This window comes from Phyllobates terribilis, unplaced genomic scaffold (genome assembly GCF_046119375.1).
Source record: "Phyllobates terribilis strain yellow unplaced genomic scaffold, ASM4611937v1 Scaffold_3__8_contigs__length_932513732, whole genome shotgun sequence".
Classification (NCBI taxonomy): domain Eukaryota; kingdom Metazoa; phylum Chordata; class Amphibia; order Anura; family Dendrobatidae; genus Phyllobates; species Phyllobates terribilis.
In genome coordinates this window covers 702,869,557-702,889,964 of record NW_027362763.1, presented here as the reverse complement: position 1 = coordinate 702,889,964, position 20,408 = coordinate 702,869,557, and the positions used below count along the sequence as shown (strand labels likewise).

Sequence of the window (20,408 nt, the reverse complement as noted above, 5' to 3'; positions counted from 1 at the left end):
AAGTGTTTCATTTTCCTGCAGCGCCCCTACTGGGGAAATAGATCATTACACATTCACATCAACGGGTTATCTGTATAATATAGGACTGGTCCTCCTGATGGTCAGAGATTCTGACCTAGAGATGAGGATCCTAAACAGAGGACAAGTCAAAATTTGTAGGGTACAGTGAACTGCGTGATACACCCATGTGGTTTAAATAGTCATTTTTTTTCTTAAAATTTTTTTTGTAAGTGTTACCCTCTGAGTTTTACTATGGGACCCCATGTTGGGGGGATATAAGGTCACTGGCGTCCGACACTTCGCATCCATTCTCCTAAATAAAGCCGTGTTTGTCGTTTTATGGATGATCTGAAGATTTTTCCCTCCTGGTTATTTGAGATTTTTTTTGTTTTGTAGAATCTCATCCTTTATTTGTAAAGGAAACATATTTCCCTTAACCTTTTGTCTATGGAGGGGATAACTATATCCTTGTTTTGTTTTCTTCTGATGTAGAAAGGCGACTGGCCCATGCACAAGCTGGAATGCTCCTCCATGTGCACGTACGGACAGAACTGGAACCCCTCGGAAACCGTAAGACTTACTGCAAGGATACTGGCCAAACAGGTGAGGCCGCCGAGAAAGTCCCCGCGTGTCCTGCTTTGGAAAGATTTACCGCGTATCTGTCGTGGGGCGGGGAGACTCGTACAGCTTAGATCCAGAATCATAGCGGACTTTTTGGGCATACGCCTTGCCTGTATATCTTTAGACTGAACCCCCCCCCCCCCAGAAAAGCAAAATGAAAAGGCTGTGATGGCCTCTTGGATCTGGGCTTCCTTGTACGACCGACTTCATAGATCAGATTAAAGGGGTATTCCCATCTGCAGGATCCTATATGTAGTAGGTGTAATAATAATATTAGCAAATACCTTCAATTAGAAATATAGTATAGTTCTTCTGATTCTCTGTCACTTACCCTATGTGCAGGGCATTGCAGTAGCTTAGGTATCAATTGTTATGACCACTAACTGTCACTAGATGAGTGGTTGTGACCATGGATACCTAAGCTACTTCAATGCCCTGCACATGGGGTAAGTGACATAGTGAATTAGAAGAACTATACTACATTTCTAATTGGAGGTATTTGCTAAAATTATTACACCTACTACATCTTAGAGATGGGAATACCCCTTTAAGGTATTGGTGATATTCATAGAGAATAACTAATCTCTAGTTACTAAAACAGACCGGATGGGTGATGGATCCTTAGGAGAGGCAATTAAAGTGTATTCCCTTTTTAAAATCTCATGTACATTGCAATTCCATACAGCCAAAGCCTTTTTTTTTTTTAAATAAAAATTGTTGCACCATTTGACTGTTTCCTTGCATATTGTTAGGTGCAGAGTGCATTAACTGAGAACCTGTCAGTGTGTTGGTTCTGATGAGGAGTTTGGGAGTTTTATCGGAGTTAATGAATCTGCTGTAAGAAAAAAAAAATTGTCTTTTGTTTTTCTTAACTTCTATGTGTTCATAAATCAGATGAATGGAGCTCAGAGACACATAACAGAGTTACTAACTCCTCATCAGCGCACGCGCTCCCTGACAGATTCTCAGCTGATTTATTCTGCAGCTAACAGTGGCCAATGTGACACAGAGCCTATTGAAGACAAACTCTGCGAAAATATTTAATGAAAATGACAAAAACGTATTTTTAGTCTAAAATGCATGCATTTAAGCTGCGGCCACTTTGGGTTCGACTCCAGTCATGCAATGAAAGTCCTCCAGGTGCTGCAAAATACAAGGGAGTCTGTAATCGCAACAAGCAAGTTGCAAGAAATCTAACTTTTGGATTTTTTGACTTGCTTGTTGCGGTACCCTAATGGTCACGATGCCCTCCCCCCATTTACTTGTATGGCGCTGCAATGTAGCAGCGACACCTAGCAAACTTTGGACTGATGACACATGTCACTGTGTGAACCTAGTCTTAACATACCTAAAAATAAAAAGAAACATTGAATCTACCTCCAATTTATAGTTTATTTTTATATATTTTTCTTTTTAAAATTCTATAAAAATCTATATAAATGTGGCGCCCCTGAGGGTTCAGTCGCCACAGGGGTACTGCACCTCAGAAGAGGTGTGGTATCTCCTCTTCCAGGTAAGGATGGAGCACTTCTCAGGACCCCACTTCACACTCAACACTACACCACTCCTGTCCTGTAGGGGGCCTAGATGCACCAGGGTGCTGCCCCGGCCCGGGATAGAGGAGATGGGAGGAACCAAAGATAGGGGGGACCATGTAGTGGGTGAGGGTGGAGGACACACTTTTAGGATGCACTAATAGCATCATATTTAATCTTCAGCCATCTTAAGTTCAAGGTCTTTGATTGTGATCTTCATCACTGAACGTGGCTTTCTGTTAGAACCTGCAGCTGATTGGAGATACACGGTCCTCGTGCTCTGGCCTTGAGACGAGGAGCGGGCAAGAGTTAACGGCTGTCTCTACCCGGTCAAGGTCCCTACTTAAGAAGGCCTGGAGGGGAGCGGAGGAGTAAAGCTCCACAGGCAAAAGGATCCCAGGGGATACGGACGGAGCGGCATACGCCACCTGTATTCTTCACTCTGGCCAAGCCAGAGGGACTCCTGCTGCAAGAGGGGTGACCGGCCCCCGGTATCTGACTGTGTACTTCACGTCACTGTTGGAAAAGCCCGGCAGCTTAGTGGATCCCGGAGGGGGACACAAGCGGGAGGAGGAGAAAGTGAGGGAGAAGGAGAGGAACACACCAACGGGGTCTTGACAGGTGCTCCTGATCTATCTGGAAAGTGCTGGACCCCCTTCCTGGTGGCCGCAGCACGCCTCGAGGAGCAGAGGGAAGCTTTGCGGCTAAAGTTCAACTTAACGTGAGTAAAAACCCTGGATGACTTCACACCCCGCTTCAGCCTGTTATTTTCTGCGCGGCACTGCACCCACCATTCCTCCTCACACTGCCCTGAGGCCTGCTCCGCCTGCGGGGAGCTGTCCCATCTTAGCTGTCAGCAAGACCGGCCTCAGTGGACTGAGACAGTGCTGGTGCCCATCACCGGAAACCGTAGGTGGCGTAGTCGAAATACCACTCAACCCTGAAAGCCCATTACATCTTTTATGTGACCGCCCTGGGCACGGAACCGGTCTAGGCCACGACTGCATCCCCTCAACATCCGCAAGACCCGGCTCCGAATAACCCCACTTCCCAGGGTGAGGGCTGTGAGCGTCACATATAGATAGATGGATAGATAGATAGATACAGGGTGGTCCAAAAGTAGGTGAACAGAAAGTGTAATAAGGTTATGAAGGGGGAAATTTATCAAACATGGTGTAAAGTGAAACTGGCTCAGTTGCCCTTAGCAACCAATCAGATTCCACTTTTCATTCCTCACAGACTCTTTGGAAAATGAAAGGTGGAATCTGATTGGTTGCTAATGGCAACTGCTCCAGTTTCACAGATCTAGTTTTCACAGATAGATCTCCCCCCAAATCTGTTTTCTTTTCAGATAATTCAGATAACACATAATGGAAAATAATTTAAACACAGATCAAAGAAAATGGATTTTAACAGAGTATTGGAAATCTCAAAATGCTGAGACCGTTAGAGCAAATTGGGTTGAAACATTTGGTACTCAAGCCCCAAAGAGACAAACCATTTACCGCATTCGTGACAAATTCAATGCCACCGGCTCAATCCTTAATGCTCCAAAAACTGGTCGACCCCAAAACCGTCTGTACAGAAGATAATAAACAACCTGTTGCTGAAACATTTGTTCAGAGTCCAGAAAAGTCACCAGAAGAGCCTCTGTGGAATTGGGAATTTCACGAGCTTCTATCATGCGAATCCTGAAATCTATTGGGTGGAAAGCTTATCGTCCACGTCTAATTCATGGTTTATTGGAGGATGATCCAGACAGGCGGCTGCAATTTAGTGTTTGATAAATCTCCCCCTTCATAACCTTATTACACTTTCTGTCCACTTACTTTTGGACCACCCTGTATATATATATATTTTTTAGATTTAATTTTCGCTTATTATTTCCAAGGTTACAGTAAAAGACAAAGTTGGCGTGCCGCAGCCGCTATGTGCAGGGACATTTTAATATCCGTTTCTAAAGCGCTGCTGGAGAGTGTCGGAGCCGTAAAGATTTTTTTTATTTTAATATCATTTAAAGTCTTTCTACAAAAGAAAACTGATGTGGCAAGAGTGGTGTCTCTGCCCGGAGCGCTGTGTCATGAAGGGAAAGTCTTACGGTGCACAAACAAATGATCTTTTCTAGGGTAAAACTGACGGGCAGGACTCTGTGACGGCGAGTTTGTAGGGATAGAAAAACACCGTAGACTTTGTCAAAGCGGAATATGCAAAATCCCGTCCTCTTAACCTCCGCTGCCGAGCCACCTGCAAACCTATATTTAATGGGCAAGATTACAAAGTAGTGGCCTTAGGCCAACAGCTGAACGGCGCGTTTCAACTCTGTCAACAGCGAGCGGATTCACTTACCTCAAAGTCCAACCTGCCGGTCGCACTTATTTGGATGCATCGGAAACAAAGGGAAATTACATATTTAAATAAACCCTGCTACTTTTCAGATCGTCATCCATGCAGATGGAAGAAGATCATAATACGGCCTCGTGGCAATATAGTCTAGAAAAAATATAGAGAGAGAATGCAGGAACTTGGGGTGGGAGGGAAGATCTTCAAACTATGATCGATTCCTCTTTACCACCCCCTCCCCCCCAAAAAAAGTACAAGTATTTAAAAAAAAATTATTTTTCTTTAAATCGTAGAAATTGCATCCAGAAAGAACATCATCGGAGAGTTACCTGTCGGTCAAGGAGTTTGAATCACGTAAGAATCGTTTTCAAATTTGAAAATATAATTAAGACTCTCCTGAGGATGGGACGGACACCCCAAGATTTAAATAAGTGAAAGTCACCCTCGCCAGCTCTAGGAGGGGAGGGATGATACGGGGGTGGGTGAGCGGTGCACCCACTGGCTCTAGGGGGAGGAGGGGGGAGAGCGGCACCCTCATCGGCCCTAGGGGGAAGGGGGGAGAGCGCCGTCCTCGTCGGCACTAGGAGGGATGGGAGAGAGCGACGCCCTTGCCGGCTCTAGGATGGATGGGAGAGGGGGAGTGGTGCCCTCACCGGCTATAGGGGGGAAGGGGGGCGGTGCCCTTGCTCGCTATAGGGGGAAGGGGAGCGGCGCCCTTGCCGGCTATAGGAGGGTGGGGGAAGGGAAGCGGCGCCCTTGCCAGCTATAGGAGGGTGTGGGAGGCGGGAGCTGTGCCCTTGCCGGCTATAGGAGGGTGTGGGAGGGGGGAGCTGCGCCCTTGCCGGCTATAGGAGGGTGGGGGAGGGAGAGCGGCGCCCTTGCCGGCTGAAGGAGTGGGGGGAGGGAGAGTGGCGCCCTTGCCGGCTATAGGAGGGGGGGGAGGGGGAGCGACGCCCTTGCCGGCTATAGGAGGGTGGGGGAGGGGGAGCGGCACCCTTGCCGGCTATAGGAGGGTGGGGGAGGGGGAGCGGCGCCCTTGCCGGCTATAGGAGGGTGGGGGAGGGAGAGCGTTGCCCTTGCCGGCTATAGGAGGGTGGGAGAGGGGGAGCGACGCCCTTGCCGGCTATAGGAGGGTGGGAGAGGGGGAGCGACGCCCTTGCCGGCTATAGGAGGGTGGAGGAGGGGGAGCGACGCCCTTGCCGGCTATAGGAGGGTGGGGGAGGGGGAGCGACGCCCTTGCCGGCTATAGGAGGGTGGGGGAGGGGGAGCGGCACCCTTGCTCGCTATAGGGGGAAGGGGAGCGGTGCCCTTGCCGGCTATAGGAGGGTGGGGGAAGGGAAGCGGCGCCCTTGCCAGCTATAGGAGGGTGTGGGAGGCGGGAGCTGTGCCCTTGCCGGCTATAGGAGGGTGTGGGAGGGGGGAGCTGCGCCCTTGCCGGCTATAGGAGGGTGGGGGGGGGAGCGACGCCCTTGCCGGCTATAGGAGGGTGGGGGAGGGAGAGCGGCGCCCTTGCCGGCTATAGGAGGGTGGGGGAGGGAGAGCGGCGCCCTTGCCGGCTATAGGAGGGTGGGGGAGGGAAAGCGGCGCCCTTGCCGGCTATAGGAGGGTGGGAGAGGGGGAGCGACGCCCTTGCCGGCTATAGGAGGGTGGGAGAGGGGGAGCGGCACCCTTGCCGGCTATAGGAGGGTGGGGGAGGGAGAGCGGCGCCCTTGCCGGCTATAGGAGGGTGGGGGAGGGAAAGCGGCGCCCTTGCCGGCTGTATGCTCTGGCTGCTCAGGGTCTGTACTAACGAGATTTAGAACAGCCCAAACACCAAGCTGTCAGCAGTTGTGCACAGAGGGAGATGTCATCAGAACATGACTAACACCATTGACGGTTGCATAACTGATCTGCACTCTGACCCTTCGCTGTGTAACCTTGCAGCCTGTCTGCTCCATGTGATGACAGCTCTGCGCTCTGACCGGTCCGGGCTGATGACACAGTATCACCATTGTGCTATTGATCCGGCCCGGACTCTCCTCAATGCCGACCTAGTCCCGGTGACGGCACAGAGCGCGGGGCAGCTGGAGGAAGCATTTATGAAGAGCGTAATGATCGGACCAAGTATTTCTTGACCAGTTCCCTTGAACATTCTGGTCGCTTGTTAATGTCACAAAATGCTATTATCCTACAGATACGGGGTTAATCTGCAGGTTAGGACTACATTAACACGAAGAGTATTTAGTGCGTTTTTGCTGTTGCAGATTTTCTGCTCCTATTATATAAATTGGGTTAATTTTTTTTTTTATTGCATTTTAATGTGTTACTTGTGTTTTTGGCGCTGCAGTTTATCTTTTTGGTATTTGATATTTTAAATAAAGCTGTTTTTGATACTTCTATGTATTTGGCTTGGACAAAACTTCACGTATGGACTAAATGCATTTTTTTTTTTACCTGCGGATTTTCCATTTCTAATGCAATTCTATGTGGAAAACCCACTCCTAACACAGCGTATTTGCAAGAGAAATTAACAGGTTGCGGATTTGAAACCCGTACCGCAGGTCAGCTTACCCGGTGTTTTTTTTTAAATAATCATTTGCACGAGAGTTCTATAAATCCCATCCACTTTGTTGGAACTGTAAGACGCTGCATTTTTGACACAGTGAGAATATACAGTGTTAAAAACTCATCTAAAACTCATTATGGGCAAAAATCCTAATCCAAAGTCGTGTGGCCGCTGGACTGAGAGCCCCACCGCCGGCTTTCAGTCATGGAGGCGAAGCCGCAGAAAACTGCCAGCTTTCAGTCATGGAGGCATGACTTAAGTCACCGCTCAGTACATAGTGAGCGGCAGCTTTCACCACATCCCGGCACTGACTGACAGCTCGTAGTGTATTTGTACAGAGCTGGCTGTCAGTCAGTGCCGGGGTGCTGTTTAAGCCGCTGCTCGCTATGTACTGAGCAGTGACTGAAGCTGCGCCGGTCGCCCCCCCCTATGACTGAAAGCCTGAGGATTAAAGTTTATTTCCTCCCGGTAGTCGGGCTGTTGGTTCTCACAGCTTACCTGCTAACCTGCAGATTAACCCTATGTCTGTAGGTTAATACTTAAAGGGAACCGATCATGTCCCCAAACGCTAAGTGGTGATTGCTGGGATCCCCTGTCTACGTACTAGAACACCAAGGCTCTTTTTAGCAAGATATTTTTTTAGGAGATTTTATATTTAATATTAATCTCATACAATATTTATTTATTTTTTTAGACCTGGACAAGCTAGACAATGAAAAGAAAGAACTTATTGAGACGGATATAGCTGCCTTGCATCATTTCTACTCCAAGAATCTGCCCTATGCTGACAATGCCGCACTTGAGGTCCTCTTTGCACAGGTAATTGCTCCCTATTCACTTTGCTCCTACTGTTTGCAAATACTTCTCTTATACAGACACTCTAGTCACTTCCAGAGCTGCAGTCCAAATTTCCAGTTGCTTTCTGCAAAATTTTAAAACTGAATGAGCTCTCGTTTCTGTGCCACCTCCTGCTGGTTCAGTGTCTGTACTGAGAATGTCCTGTTGTATTGCATTTTTTTTTTTTTTTTTTTTTAGAAAATGTACTAATTGTAGCATAAAAAAAACAAAAACTTCAATACATTGTATTGTGGAGATGTGGCCAAATTATTAGGAGTGCTTCTCTTGGCATCATACAGAAAAAAAGTGTGTACGCAGCTTTGGATATGACTGGAGGGGAGGACGTTAACAATAAGATGCTCAGTCAGATAATGGGCATAGATTTTCTGAAATAACACACAGATTATGGGTTCACATACTTTTGTATACTAGGCGGGCAATAGGATATGTTTCCTAAGGGGACATTCACATGGTCAGTTTGCCACATAATGATGATGGCGGTGACAGCCGTCCCTACCTGTCGGCATCGGCTGCTTCTCCTGTTCTGGCCCTTTAATTTGTAGTGAGGGGGTTGGCTGTCACCTGACTGGTGGTGTGCAGAAGCTGCGGCTTCCCGGATGACTGAGGAGCGGCTTCATGATCTACATGGACTGGCAGGGCTATTGCCCTGTGATGGTGCTGCCCCTTTGTGGCACTGACCGGTGGCGGCTTTTTGGTTGGTTGGATACCTGCCGATTTTGCCTAAGGATGGGCCTGTAATCTAGTATCCAGAAAAGTTTTGCTAGATATTTTCTACACATCAGAACTTGGATTATTAGGAAAATTTTCTGACCGGATTGGATTTATCAAAAGGGTCACAATCATGGAGGAACTAAGTCTTGGTGTTGGGGAATTGAATAACTACGTGGACATCTCTCCGTTAAAATCAATGGGACGAATAGAAACTTACACGTTTTCTCCAGTACTATGAGTGCTGGGACTTCCTGTACATCACCAATGTCCCTTTATATAAACCTTCTTGTAAGGGATTAGGGAAAAAAAAAGCGCCTGTCCTGTATTTGGTCCTGCAACTCTGTCCCATTAAAGTGAATGAGACTAGACTGCAATACCATATATGACCTGTGGACAGGTGTGGTGCAGTTTTGGAGGACAGAGCAGCCATGTTTTAAAAATGAAAAAGAAAAAAACTTTATTTGTAGAGGGAGGTGATTTCTAAGGAGATCGGTGTAAAGATGTTTTAGGAAATATTAAGATAACGAGCATTATGGAGAGCATGGATCCCTTCTAATTCCTTTCTTCTTCTTGTAGGTTAACTGCAATGGCTTCACCATTGAAGACGAGGAGCTGTCTCACCTAGGATCAGCGATATTCCCTGAGTATGAGATTCTCATGTCAATTATACAGCACATGGAAATGACCACCTTGCATGTAAAAGTTTGGGCACCCCTGGTCAAACATGTGCAGCCCCATAGGATTATAATGTGTGTGTGTGTGTGTGTGTGTGTGTACGTGAAAACTGACGTCATACATACCGGAAATGCGTAAAGGGGGCCTTGGGCTGGTGTCACGGTCCTAGGACTGGCTGGGGGTTTATTTTCTGAATTCTGCAGCCTCATAGGCCTCTCCCACATGAACTAGTCTCATAGATTGTAGCTTGCGAGCAGCAGGGTCCTCGCTCCTCCTGGTATCTGTTGATTTATGTGATTATTGTTATAGGTCTTTTATGGTCTGTACAAGTCCCCTCTAAAATGTAAAGTGCTGTGGAATATGTTGGCGCTATAGAAATAAAAAATTATTAACTAGCCCCTTAAGTAGATTGTCACCATTGTATTAGGGAACTCTGATTTAAAGGACTTGGCTCTTAGGCTCATGCACAAAAATATAACTACCGCCTGTTCTGCACGGGGTCGATTTCTGCTGCTTCAATTCATCACTTGTCAACAGATCAGCGCCCTTCCTTCTCTGTTGACTGGACGTCATGCTGATTGACGACCACCTCCCCGCGGGGAGCAGGCGGTCTATCAACCTGACATCGGCAAAGACCCCCTATCAGCAGAAGAGAAGACTCTGCTCTATCTACGGGAGGTCCATAGAGATCGGCACCGGGCAGATCAGGCAGGTAGTTAGCGACTTTGTTACGTGGAGAACTAATAAGTCCAGGATAACCCCCTTTTAATAGACGGGGGTCATCTGTTTGGGATCCTCCCCTCTTGGCTAAAGTAGTGACTGGTTATGAAGAGCGTCTCTCTACTGGAGGACCTGTCCTGTCCTGTATTATTACACATTGATATAAATAGGCACTGTGTAATACTTTGTTTCTCCTGTGGTCGCGCTGCAGGGAACTAGAATACATTACTATTGGTGATGAGTGAGCATGCTTCATGTGCATGATTTGCGACTGTTTGACAGCTTTAATACATGTGAGGAATGCTTGTTTCTTAGGCATTCCTCACATGTATTAAAGCTGTCAAACAGTTGCAAATCATGGACACAGAGAGACTGAAACAGAACAACCGAGCACGCTGAAGATACTCGGTGTTCGCCCGAGCATGCTCGTGGAAAGGGTTAACAGAACATACTCGCTCATCACTAGTTACTAGAACATTGCATTGGTATAGGAATGAGTTCACACAGACAGATGCCATTCAAGGTTAAAGGCAAGAAATGTCTGGTGGGGGGGAAATGCCGAGGTGGACGGATGAGCTCTCAACTGCTGGAATAATTCTTGGATGTCGGCATATTTATTTTCCTGATTCTGGGTTGTATCAGGTCTCTGCTTCATTCACAGCGAAAATAAGAAAAATCTAGGCTTTAATATTGTAATTTAACCCTTCTTCTAATACAACATTTTCTTCTTTTTTTTTTTTTTTTGCAGCGTTGCATTAATGAATCACAGCTGCTGCCCCAACGTGATCGTGACCTACAAGGGCACCGTGGCCGAGATCCGGGCCGTGCAGGAGATTAGTGCTGGAGACGAGGTGAGACGCTTTATTATTTCTCATCCGTTTAGTAGACGCTTCATTACCAAACCACCGCCACCCTTATAGGCAATGGTGCAATTCTAATAATCCGATACAAAAAAAAAGTAAAATCCTACTATGATTAATGTCTGATGATCTGGTAGCTGTCAGGTCCCATTGATCTGGATTAAAGAAATTTAACATTAATTTGAAGATGCTGATGTGTTAGAATCCGGTAAAATGGGGAAGTGATGGGTTCTTGAAGATCGACAAGGGCCAAATTATAATTTCTGGACAACTGGGTCAGAGCATCCCCAAACCTTTAGGTCTTGTGGGTGTTTCCAGGGAGGTGGTCCCAGCAGGAAGTGGATCTTGTGGCGGGAAGGGGGTTCCAGCATGCGATGGATCATGTTGTTGATAGGGGGTTCTCAGCATGTGGCCAATCTAGTAGGGTGTTCACCGCTCTACTGTAGGGTTTTTTAGGGGGTTAACTGCATACATTGGGTCTTATGGGGGGTTCCGGCATGTGATTGATCATGTTGTGAATGAGGGAGGGGTCCCAGCATGTGGCTGGTCTAGTAGGGTCTTCGGCATTATACAATAGTTTTTTTAGGGGCTAAACTGCATGCATTATGAGGGGTTCCGGCATGCGATCGGTCATATGGGGAGGGGGTCCCAGCATGTGGCTGGTCTAGTAGGGTCTTCGGCATTATACAATATTTTTTTTTAGGGGGTAAACTGCATGCATTATGAGGGGTTCCGGCATGCAATCGGTCATATGGGGAGGGGGTCCCAGCATGTGGCTGGTTTTGTGCAATGCTCCCAATATATAAGGTGGGTATTGTGGAGTGTTCCTGGTATATGGTGGCTCTTGTGCGGTGGTTCACAGCATAAGGTAGGTCTTGTATTGAGGGGTCACAGCATGTGGTGGGTTTTTAAGGGAGGGGTCCCCATCATATGTCAAAGTGGTCCAAGGAAGGACAGCAGGTGAACTTGTGATGGGGGTCATAGATGCCCAAGGCTCAGTGATTCATGTAGGCAGTGATGTTGGACCCATCTGGTCCCACAGAAGAGCTATGATACAAAGGTGTCGGAGCATCGAGGCATGCTATGTATCTGGAAACAAGGTGACCATTGCCAGAAGTGGGTTCATGAGCATCAGACCTGGACCATAGACAAGTGGGAGAAGGTGGTCTGGTCTGAGGAATTACGTTTTCCATATGGACGTGCGGGTGCATCACTTTCTTGGGGAAGTGGCTGCCCCAGAATGAAAACAATCTGGTGGAGGTAGTGTGATGGGGCAATGACCTGCGGGGAAACCCTGGGTCCTGGCATCATGGATGTGATGCCGACCACCTACTTAAACATTGTACAGACCAAATATCCCCTTTATAGCAGCGGTAATCTCTAATGGCCGTACCTATCCAAAAAACAAAATGTAGACACCATGTGAATCACTGCATGTGAATGACGTGTAGCAGTCGCCCTCCTCCCCAAACTGTAGTGTATATTGCCGGGCCGGGGCAGGGTTTATCTTTCCATAGCCGAAATATATCCTGACGTTATGCCGGAGGTATTTGTAGGGAGCCCTGGGAAATTCTTTAAGTTTGAGGACACTTGAGTACCAGCTGCTATATAAAGCCTTGACCTATATGGGGCAGAGTTCTACCTCGTGGTATAGCCTCCTGGAGAGTAGCCATTCTGTGTAAGAGGGTAGCGGAGGGTCCGGCTATGAGGACGTGGTAGCAGCAGGCTTATCCGGATAAACATGGCGGCATGGGACGGCTATACTTTGGCAGCCGCCTGATCCTGTCTTCCTGGAAGTCCAGTTAATGTTTGGAATCTCGATAAGCTCTACAAGACGACTATGAACATGTGATGAAAATGGCCCCCACCCGCTGCTGCAGTGTAATGTTGCCTTGTCCTGTGGGTCCATCTTGTGGCCAATAGTAGTAACTGCACCAGGCTTTTTCCAAAGATGTTACCTTCTATTTTGTTATAGATCCAATATCCGCATAAAAAATTACTTTTAAATGCATATGGTTTTAGTTTGTGACCATTTTTGTTTTTTCTCTTGTTGCTGCAGAAAAATGTAGTATTACATGCTGCTCCTTAAAATGACGTGTGGTGACACCAAAATCCAGTTTTTGCAATTTGATAATACCCCGTGTTCCCATGATGTCCAGTGATTCCCAATCTCTGCTGCAAACATGCATCTGCTAACGTGCACCCTTCGCCAGGAGTTGTCTAGAAGGGGTCCTCCCACTCTATTAGCCACCAACAAAGAGCAAATTTGGCTATGTTATCTGTCACCTAGTCGGCCCTTCATTTAAAGGGGTTGTCCGGGACTTTAACATTGATGGCCTATACTTAGGATAGGTCATCAATGTCTGATCGGTGGGGGTGAAACACCCGGCACCTCCGCCGATCAGCTGTTCCTGGTGTCGGGAACTGCTCAATTACGAAGCTGCGCAGTTCCATCGACTGAGTAGTGGCCGCAGCCAGGTACTGCACATCCACTCCTTTTTGATTTGAATAGTACCTGTGCTGTGCAACTCCGTAACTGCGCCATACCAGCTGCCGCCGACACATGGAACAACTGATTGCCAGGTGTCGCACTCCCACCAGTCAGACATTGATGACCTATCCTGAGGATAGGCCATCAATGTCTGATGTCCTGGCCAACCTATTATAATGGAGATTTGTTACCAGATTTCACAATACAATTTCAGTACATTATTAAATGCATCTCCTAGACCTGATGAGACTGGTGTACTTACTTTGAGAATCCACATAACAATGGCTCATTAATCCTGATATTAAAATGAGCATTGAGTACAGTTACAACGCCAGTGACATTTTCAAAAACAATTGTACATATTTTCAAAGCAAATACACCAGCCTCATCAGGTTCAAACCATGTTTTTTAAACAATATAAGCAGTTTGCATGGTGAAATTTGGTGACCGGTTTGCATGCCATGTAATATTCCGTTTTGCAGGTAGTGGCAGATTTGCTGGAGTTCCGGAAGCCGAAACCATGGTGATAAACTGTTTAAATGGATGACTGATCTGTGGACCACCTTCCGAGATGTCGCTCGTTCCTTATGAACCTTTCTTCATTATCTTCTCTAATTCCAGGTGTTCACCAGCTACATCGATTTGCTGTACCCTACAGAAGATCGAAATGACCGACTTAAGGATTCTTATTTTTTCACCTGTGACTGTAAGGAGTGCACCACCAAGCAGAAGGTAGAGGGGGCATTTTCTCAGGCGGGGTTCTTTCTATTGGGTGGTGACTCCAGACCCTGATTGCCATATTGTACGGACAGATGCTGAGCACATGCTCCGATGTCTGTCCTAGCTCTGGCATCTGCATTCAGTGCACTTGGCAATTGTACAGATGGCAAGCTACAAAAATGGTGAGCGTTCTTGACACATGTAAAACTTTTGATCATGTGATTAAGGTTTAAATCTGGTCAAGGAAAGTATAGAAAGTATATGCTGAAAGTGTCGTAGAAGCATGGTTGGAAAATCTACAGTAAGTGAATGCAAATCTATCTGAATAACGGAAGGAAAAGGCGATACTAGAAGGGCAGACAAGATGGGTCAGATGGGCATTTTTCTACTCCCAATCTAGGCTTCTATGTAACCCTCCTAACCTTTCTCCGTGACCTAATGGGGGGACCCCATCGATTTTGCGCACTCTAGAAAAAAATCTATATTTAGATATTGCTGCATTCACAATGACCCATATATAATAAGGCTTCTATATTCATTTTATCATAAGTTGAATTATGCAAAAAAAAAAAAAAAAAAAAAGATTCCTTTTGTCACACCCACCCCAAATAAATAATTTAAGGGGAGTTGTCCTGCCTCTATAGCCCTCACCACTTTTTGTGCATAGGGAGACCTGCCAATCAACCGGATCCCGATGAGGTGAAGGCGAAGGGAGCTGCACTTAGGGCGCAGTCAGACAGCCGTATAAATTGGAACGCAGTGCATGGACTGGCCGGCGACTCTCCGGACCCGAGCGCGACGGCTGCATAGAAATACATGAAGCTGTTACGCTCTAGTTTGGAGAGCCGCCGGCCAGTCCGTGCACTGTTCCGATCTCTGTCCAATTTATACGGCCGTCTGACTGCATCCTTGTTAGAAATATAATTTCGCTGAAGCGTCACCGCACAATAGAATAGAATAGAACAGTTTAGTGCATTTGGGACCCCTGTCCCATGTTTAATGCTACGTCAACTCACTGAGGTTAAATGGTGAGGGGGGGATAAAAACAAAACACAATTCCACCATAGGTTTTATATATATATATATATATATATATATATATATATATATATATATATATATATATATATATATATATATATATATATATATATATATATATATATGTATATATATATATATATATATATATATGTATGTGTGTTTCAGATCAGTATGATTACAGCCACACAAAACTTGTGTTTATTATTTTAGTGGTTTAAAAAAAAAAACAGATTTTTTTTTTTGTAAAGAGCATTAAAAAAAGTGGTTTGTCTCACCATTTTTGGAGACCCAGAACTTAAAGACCACTCCAGCAGCAGAGAGTGGTCTTGTTTTTTTGTTTGTTTTTTTAACTTTATTATTGCTTTTAAATATTTACTTGGACTTTTGCAGACATGGTGATACCAAATATGCATTTTTTTCAAATTTCTTTTGCTTTGGCGCTAGCTCCGATCACTGCTTTGTGATACGGGTTCACCCCATACGTCCGCTCCCTTGCTTTAGGACGCACAAGTTATAAGTATCTGAAAAGGGTGCCACAAAAAAAATACAATTCTCCCCACAAAATTAATAAATGCGCTCACGTGGGCAAAAATAAAACTATAGCTCTTGGAATGCAAAAATGATAAATCAAAAAAGGTGCACTTTTAACTCGAAAATGGGTTGTCTTGTTAGAGGGAGGAGGAAGTATTTCCAGAAAGTCTCAGAAACTGATTACCAGCAAGAAATAATGATTATTGGCCCCATTTCTCAACGCTTTATATAAGGCTATATTCACATATGACTGGACGATTAATGGCAAACTGAGACCACAACTGAACCTGACAACGTGCCCTGGTCTTGTTGAGAGGGAGCCAAACAATATAAGACAAGGGGAAGGGAGATTTAATATTTTATTTCTTTTTCTCTACAGGATTTGTCAAAAATGGAGCTCAGGAAACTTAATGACCCCCAGAATCCTCAGACCATACGTGACATGATCAGATATGCCCGTAATGTGGTGGAGGAGTTCCGTAGGGCGAAACATTACAAAAATATCCTTTTATAAAAGCATATAGTCCTAGGACAACAGAAAATACTGGATCTCCGACCTACAAAACTCAGCAGGCTTTCAGGACATACTGAGAGTTAGTCTCCTTAGAATAGGGTCACACAACCATTTTCTCTCCATCCCAGAAAATCATTTTTCCGATTATGCTAATAGGAGTTTGATCAGAGTGGGATCCATTTTTTTCTCCGAGGTGGAGAAGAAGAAACAAAAAGCTTCTCCATTGTTGAACATTATGTCAGTCTGTGAAAAGTGGACCGCACTTGGATGTCATCAGAGTGCGATCCAATGTTTTCCATGTACCCATAGACTAGCATTGCTGATTTTGATCCGACACTCGAATGATAATCGAACATGTCACCGATATTAGATTTTTTTTTTGCACAGCCCCATAGCATAACATGGGTGCAGGTGCTGTCAAAACCACAGATGGCACTCGTCCGATTTTAAACGGCCATGTGCACGAGCCCTTAGGATAGGGAAATAACGTGCCTATCACTAGGGTTTGGACCACTGAACCCCCAGCAATTCCCAAGATCGGGACTCTGTAACCTTGTCCTGAATGGAGCGCAGATGCAAATGCTCAGCCTGGGCTCCATTATTTGTCTGTGAGGCAGTCAAGTACCGCGCTCAGCTGGTAGGTAGAAGGAAGCCAATCTACAACATTGCCTTTCTCTCCTTAACTGTGCCACCTCCTAGTGAGCTGCTGGAAATGTGTGAGCTGAGTATGGAGAAGATGGGAGCTGTGTTTGATGAGAGCAATGTTTACGTCTTACATATGATGTACCAAGCCATGGGAGTCTGCCTGTACCTGCAAGACTGGGATGGAGCCTTGAAATATGGTCAAAAAATTATCAAACCCTACAGGTAAATGATTTTGAATCGCTGAATTAACATGGATGTCTGGTTATTAGGAAAAAAAACACTGTTTGAAAGATGAGCCTTATTTTATTCCATAGCAACCAATCACAGCGCAGCTTTCATTCTCCCAGAGCAAGATATAAAATGAAAGCTGTGCTCTGATTGGTTGCTATGAGTTTTAATAAATCGGCCCCATAGTGTTTACATTCAGAAACTGCGCCACACCTGGGTTGTGTCTAGTACTCTAGCTTGACTTCATTAAAGGGGCATTCCCATCTCCATGATCCTATCCCAGTATATAGTAGGGTGTAATAATAATAATAATAGCAAATACTTCCAATTTGCAGGACCTTGGGTATCCATGGCTACGACCACTGATATAGTGAGTTAGCTAGTGGTCATAACCATGGATACCTAAGGTCCTGCAATGCCTGCACATGAGGAAAGAGACATAGCGAATCTGGAAAAACTATACGACATTTCTAATTGGAGATATTTGCTAATATTACTATTATTACACCTACTACTTATATATTGGATCTTGGAGATGGCTTTTGGCGCCGTAATGAAGAGTGCCATCACTATACGGAACGGGTTCAAGAGTCTGTCTTGTGTTATATTGCTAATAACACATCAAGGTGCTAGCACCCCTTTAGGGAAAACCTGATACCCAAAGGGTAAAAGGACCCTATTTAAGGGATATGATAAAAAATAACTTTTATTAATTTTTCCATAAAAAGTGGTCAATACAATTTAAAACTACTATAGTGGACTCTTATTCCTCCAGCGTGTAGGGTGGTCTCCTAATATTGGAGTCCCTCTTATACCAGCTACAATTCTTTTAAGCTTTTCTATATACATGTATTTTCACATCCAGATCATGGCTGCAGTCCATATATCTGCGTAGCACTCTTTTTTTTATTATATAATTTCTCCTTCCTACAGGTTCCACTAAAGAAACTAAAAAGCACACACATAGCTCCACTGACTAGTTTCACCTATACAGGCTTCCTCAGGGGGCCAGAGTTATAAAGCTATTATAAAGAGACCGGAAAAAACCCAGCGGCAAAAATTCATGAAAAGAAAAAAAAACGCAGTAAGACTTTGCAAAAAATCTGCAACCTCAAAAGCTCATCATGGGAACGTAGCCTAAAAAAAAAAAAACTTTTCTGTAGAACTGCATCCATGACAGTATTAAATTATTTAATGAAGTAATCGCTGTATAGAGAGGGAAAAAGTAAAAAAAAAAAAAAAAAAAGCAGCTCCATTGATGAGTGGTATATAGTGATGAGCGAGTATGTTTTGTTAACCCTTTCGCCAAGTATGCTCAGGCGAGCTCCGAGTAGTTACAGCTGCTCGGTGTTATGTTTAAATCCGTGTGCATGATTTGCGACTGTTTGACAGTTTTATTACATGTGAGGAATGTCTATTTCTTACACATTCCTCCCATGTAATAAAGCTGTCAAACAGTCGCAAATCATGCACACGGGAGCAATTCAACCATATCACCGAGCAGCTGTAAATACTCGGAGCTCGGCCTGAGCATACTCTGCGAAAGGGTTAACAGAACATACTCGCTCATCACTAGTGGGATATTTTAAAAAAAAAAAAGGAGAGGTTTCAGAAGATGATGCTTCATATGCTGCCTTATTGTGAATAGCTGTATATTCCAACTGAAATGGAATTATTAGATCTGCTTGGCCTGTAAAGTGGAAGTTTATTGGCCTGTATTTTCGTGCCTAATTTAATGTGACGGTCGGTTCAAGGGGACACTTGTGGGTGATGCCAGTGGGAAAGGTTTGGTTAGAGATGGTCTCAATGTTGTGGTGGCTTTGTCTTCCAGTAAGCACTACCCTCCATACTCTCTGAATGTCGCCTCCATGTGGTTGAAGCTCGGACGACTTTATATGGGACTGGAAAAGAAATCGGCCGGTATAAAAGCCCTGAAAAAGGTATCTGCAGTTTTCATGCACTTAACAGTATAAACGGGAAAAGCTTCCATTGTACACTTTTAGCTAACATTCCCATAGGCCAACACTTAATAAGGATTTGGCCTCCGGCTGGTCAGGATGGCTCTGCGTACCAGAACTTATTTTTTTTTCTTAATTATATTTTAGTTAAGAGTTGTTAATTCCTACAGGGGTCACTACAAAAAATAGACCCTATCGCCGCCAGACCCTATCATCGCCAGACCCAAAAAAGTTTGCTTTCCCTTCCAGGCCATTGCTATAATGGAGATCGCTCATGGCGTTGATCATCACTACATAGCAGAAGTCAAGAAGGAGCTAGAACAGTGAAGTCTGAGATCTATGCAACGCACTTCTCCCTAAATGTTTGTTGGAATGCACATGTGTATGTCTGGATGGACCTGCTAAGCAAAGTGCTGCTTTACCCCGTGTGTTGGAGCTGAAACACCTGAAATCTATTTATTGTCTGTCCTGTCTTGGCATGTAAGATGTTTGGCGATCGATCACCTGTAGCACTCAGGGGCTTCTTAACTAAAATCGGACGATGCTTGTTCATGCCTCGAGATTTCACTAGGGGGCAGTCTTGGAACACTCATCCTATGGTAAAGTGTAGCCTCTGTAAGGCTTGTAGCATGTTAAAGGGCTACATGTCTAATGCCTGTGTAGCAAAAAAAAAAAAAAAAATTTGCAGGAATAAAAAGTTTTTGACTATTTTTTACTTTGAATAAAATTTTGAAATTAACTCAATTCACGAATTTCTAAAAAAAATAAAAGATGAGGTATTGATTTCTGACCGATTTACATCCTGCACAGACTCCAATCTGTTCATTTGATGGCGGCCCTGTAATACACCTAGATTTCACTTCTGCATCATATGCTGTATTTGATAATATTGGCATTTTGTTTTATGCTTTGGATACATTTTTTTTTTATCATTTTGGCTAATTTCTTTTTAAAAATGTAAAATGCTATTTTTTTTTTCTTCCTGCAAGCAGTTGCCTGAAACCAAAGTTTGCCTGTGAGTTTTATTACGAAATTGCTGTTTCACACTGCAAAGTAATAAAAATAAAAAAAAAATACAAATAACGAAAGTGTGTGTTTCTCTTTTTTTTTATATTTACTCGTTTATCACTTTGGATATAGCTAAACCCCTATTTACAATGGGCATCCTACAAATAATATTGTAATGAGAAATCATTGTAGCTTGAAACATGGCCCCAATTTATTATTTGCGGGGGGGGGGGTTGGTTTGGTTTGGTTTGGTTTTGCTTGATTTTTTTTTTCTTTGTTTGTGGTGCAAAAAGACAAAGTAAAAATATTGGTCTTAATTTTTGTCTTTAATCTTTTTTGCATCTTTTAGCTCAAAGTCACACAAGTTTAACTAGTGGAGAAAGGTTGAACTTGATGGACCTATG

The 20,408-nt window shown here is 44.6% G+C and overlaps 1 protein-coding gene across 1 annotated transcript in view; it reads left to right on the top strand.

The window, feature by feature from the left end:
- Positions 1-20,084, top strand: part of SMYD2 (SET and MYND domain containing 2) — a 37,005-nt gene extending 16,921 nt beyond the window's left edge. Inside the window, exons 3-12 of the mRNA XM_073671959.1 lie at positions 493-603; positions 4,790-4,850; positions 7,736-7,860; positions 9,187-9,254; positions 10,754-10,856; positions 13,978-14,088; positions 16,031-16,151; positions 16,858-17,032; positions 18,870-18,978; positions 19,246-20,084. Coding sequence (XP_073528060.1) covers positions 493-603; positions 4,790-4,850; positions 7,736-7,860; positions 9,187-9,254; positions 10,754-10,856; positions 13,978-14,088; positions 16,031-16,151; positions 16,858-17,032; positions 18,870-18,978; positions 19,246-19,323 — 1,062 coding nt within the window. The 3' untranslated portion in view covers positions 19,324-20,084. The remainder of the gene's footprint in view (positions 1-492; positions 604-4,789; positions 4,851-7,735; positions 7,861-9,186; positions 9,255-10,753; positions 10,857-13,977; positions 14,089-16,030; positions 16,152-16,857; positions 17,033-18,869; positions 18,979-19,245) is intronic.
- Positions 20,085-20,408: the final 324 nt, after the last annotated feature.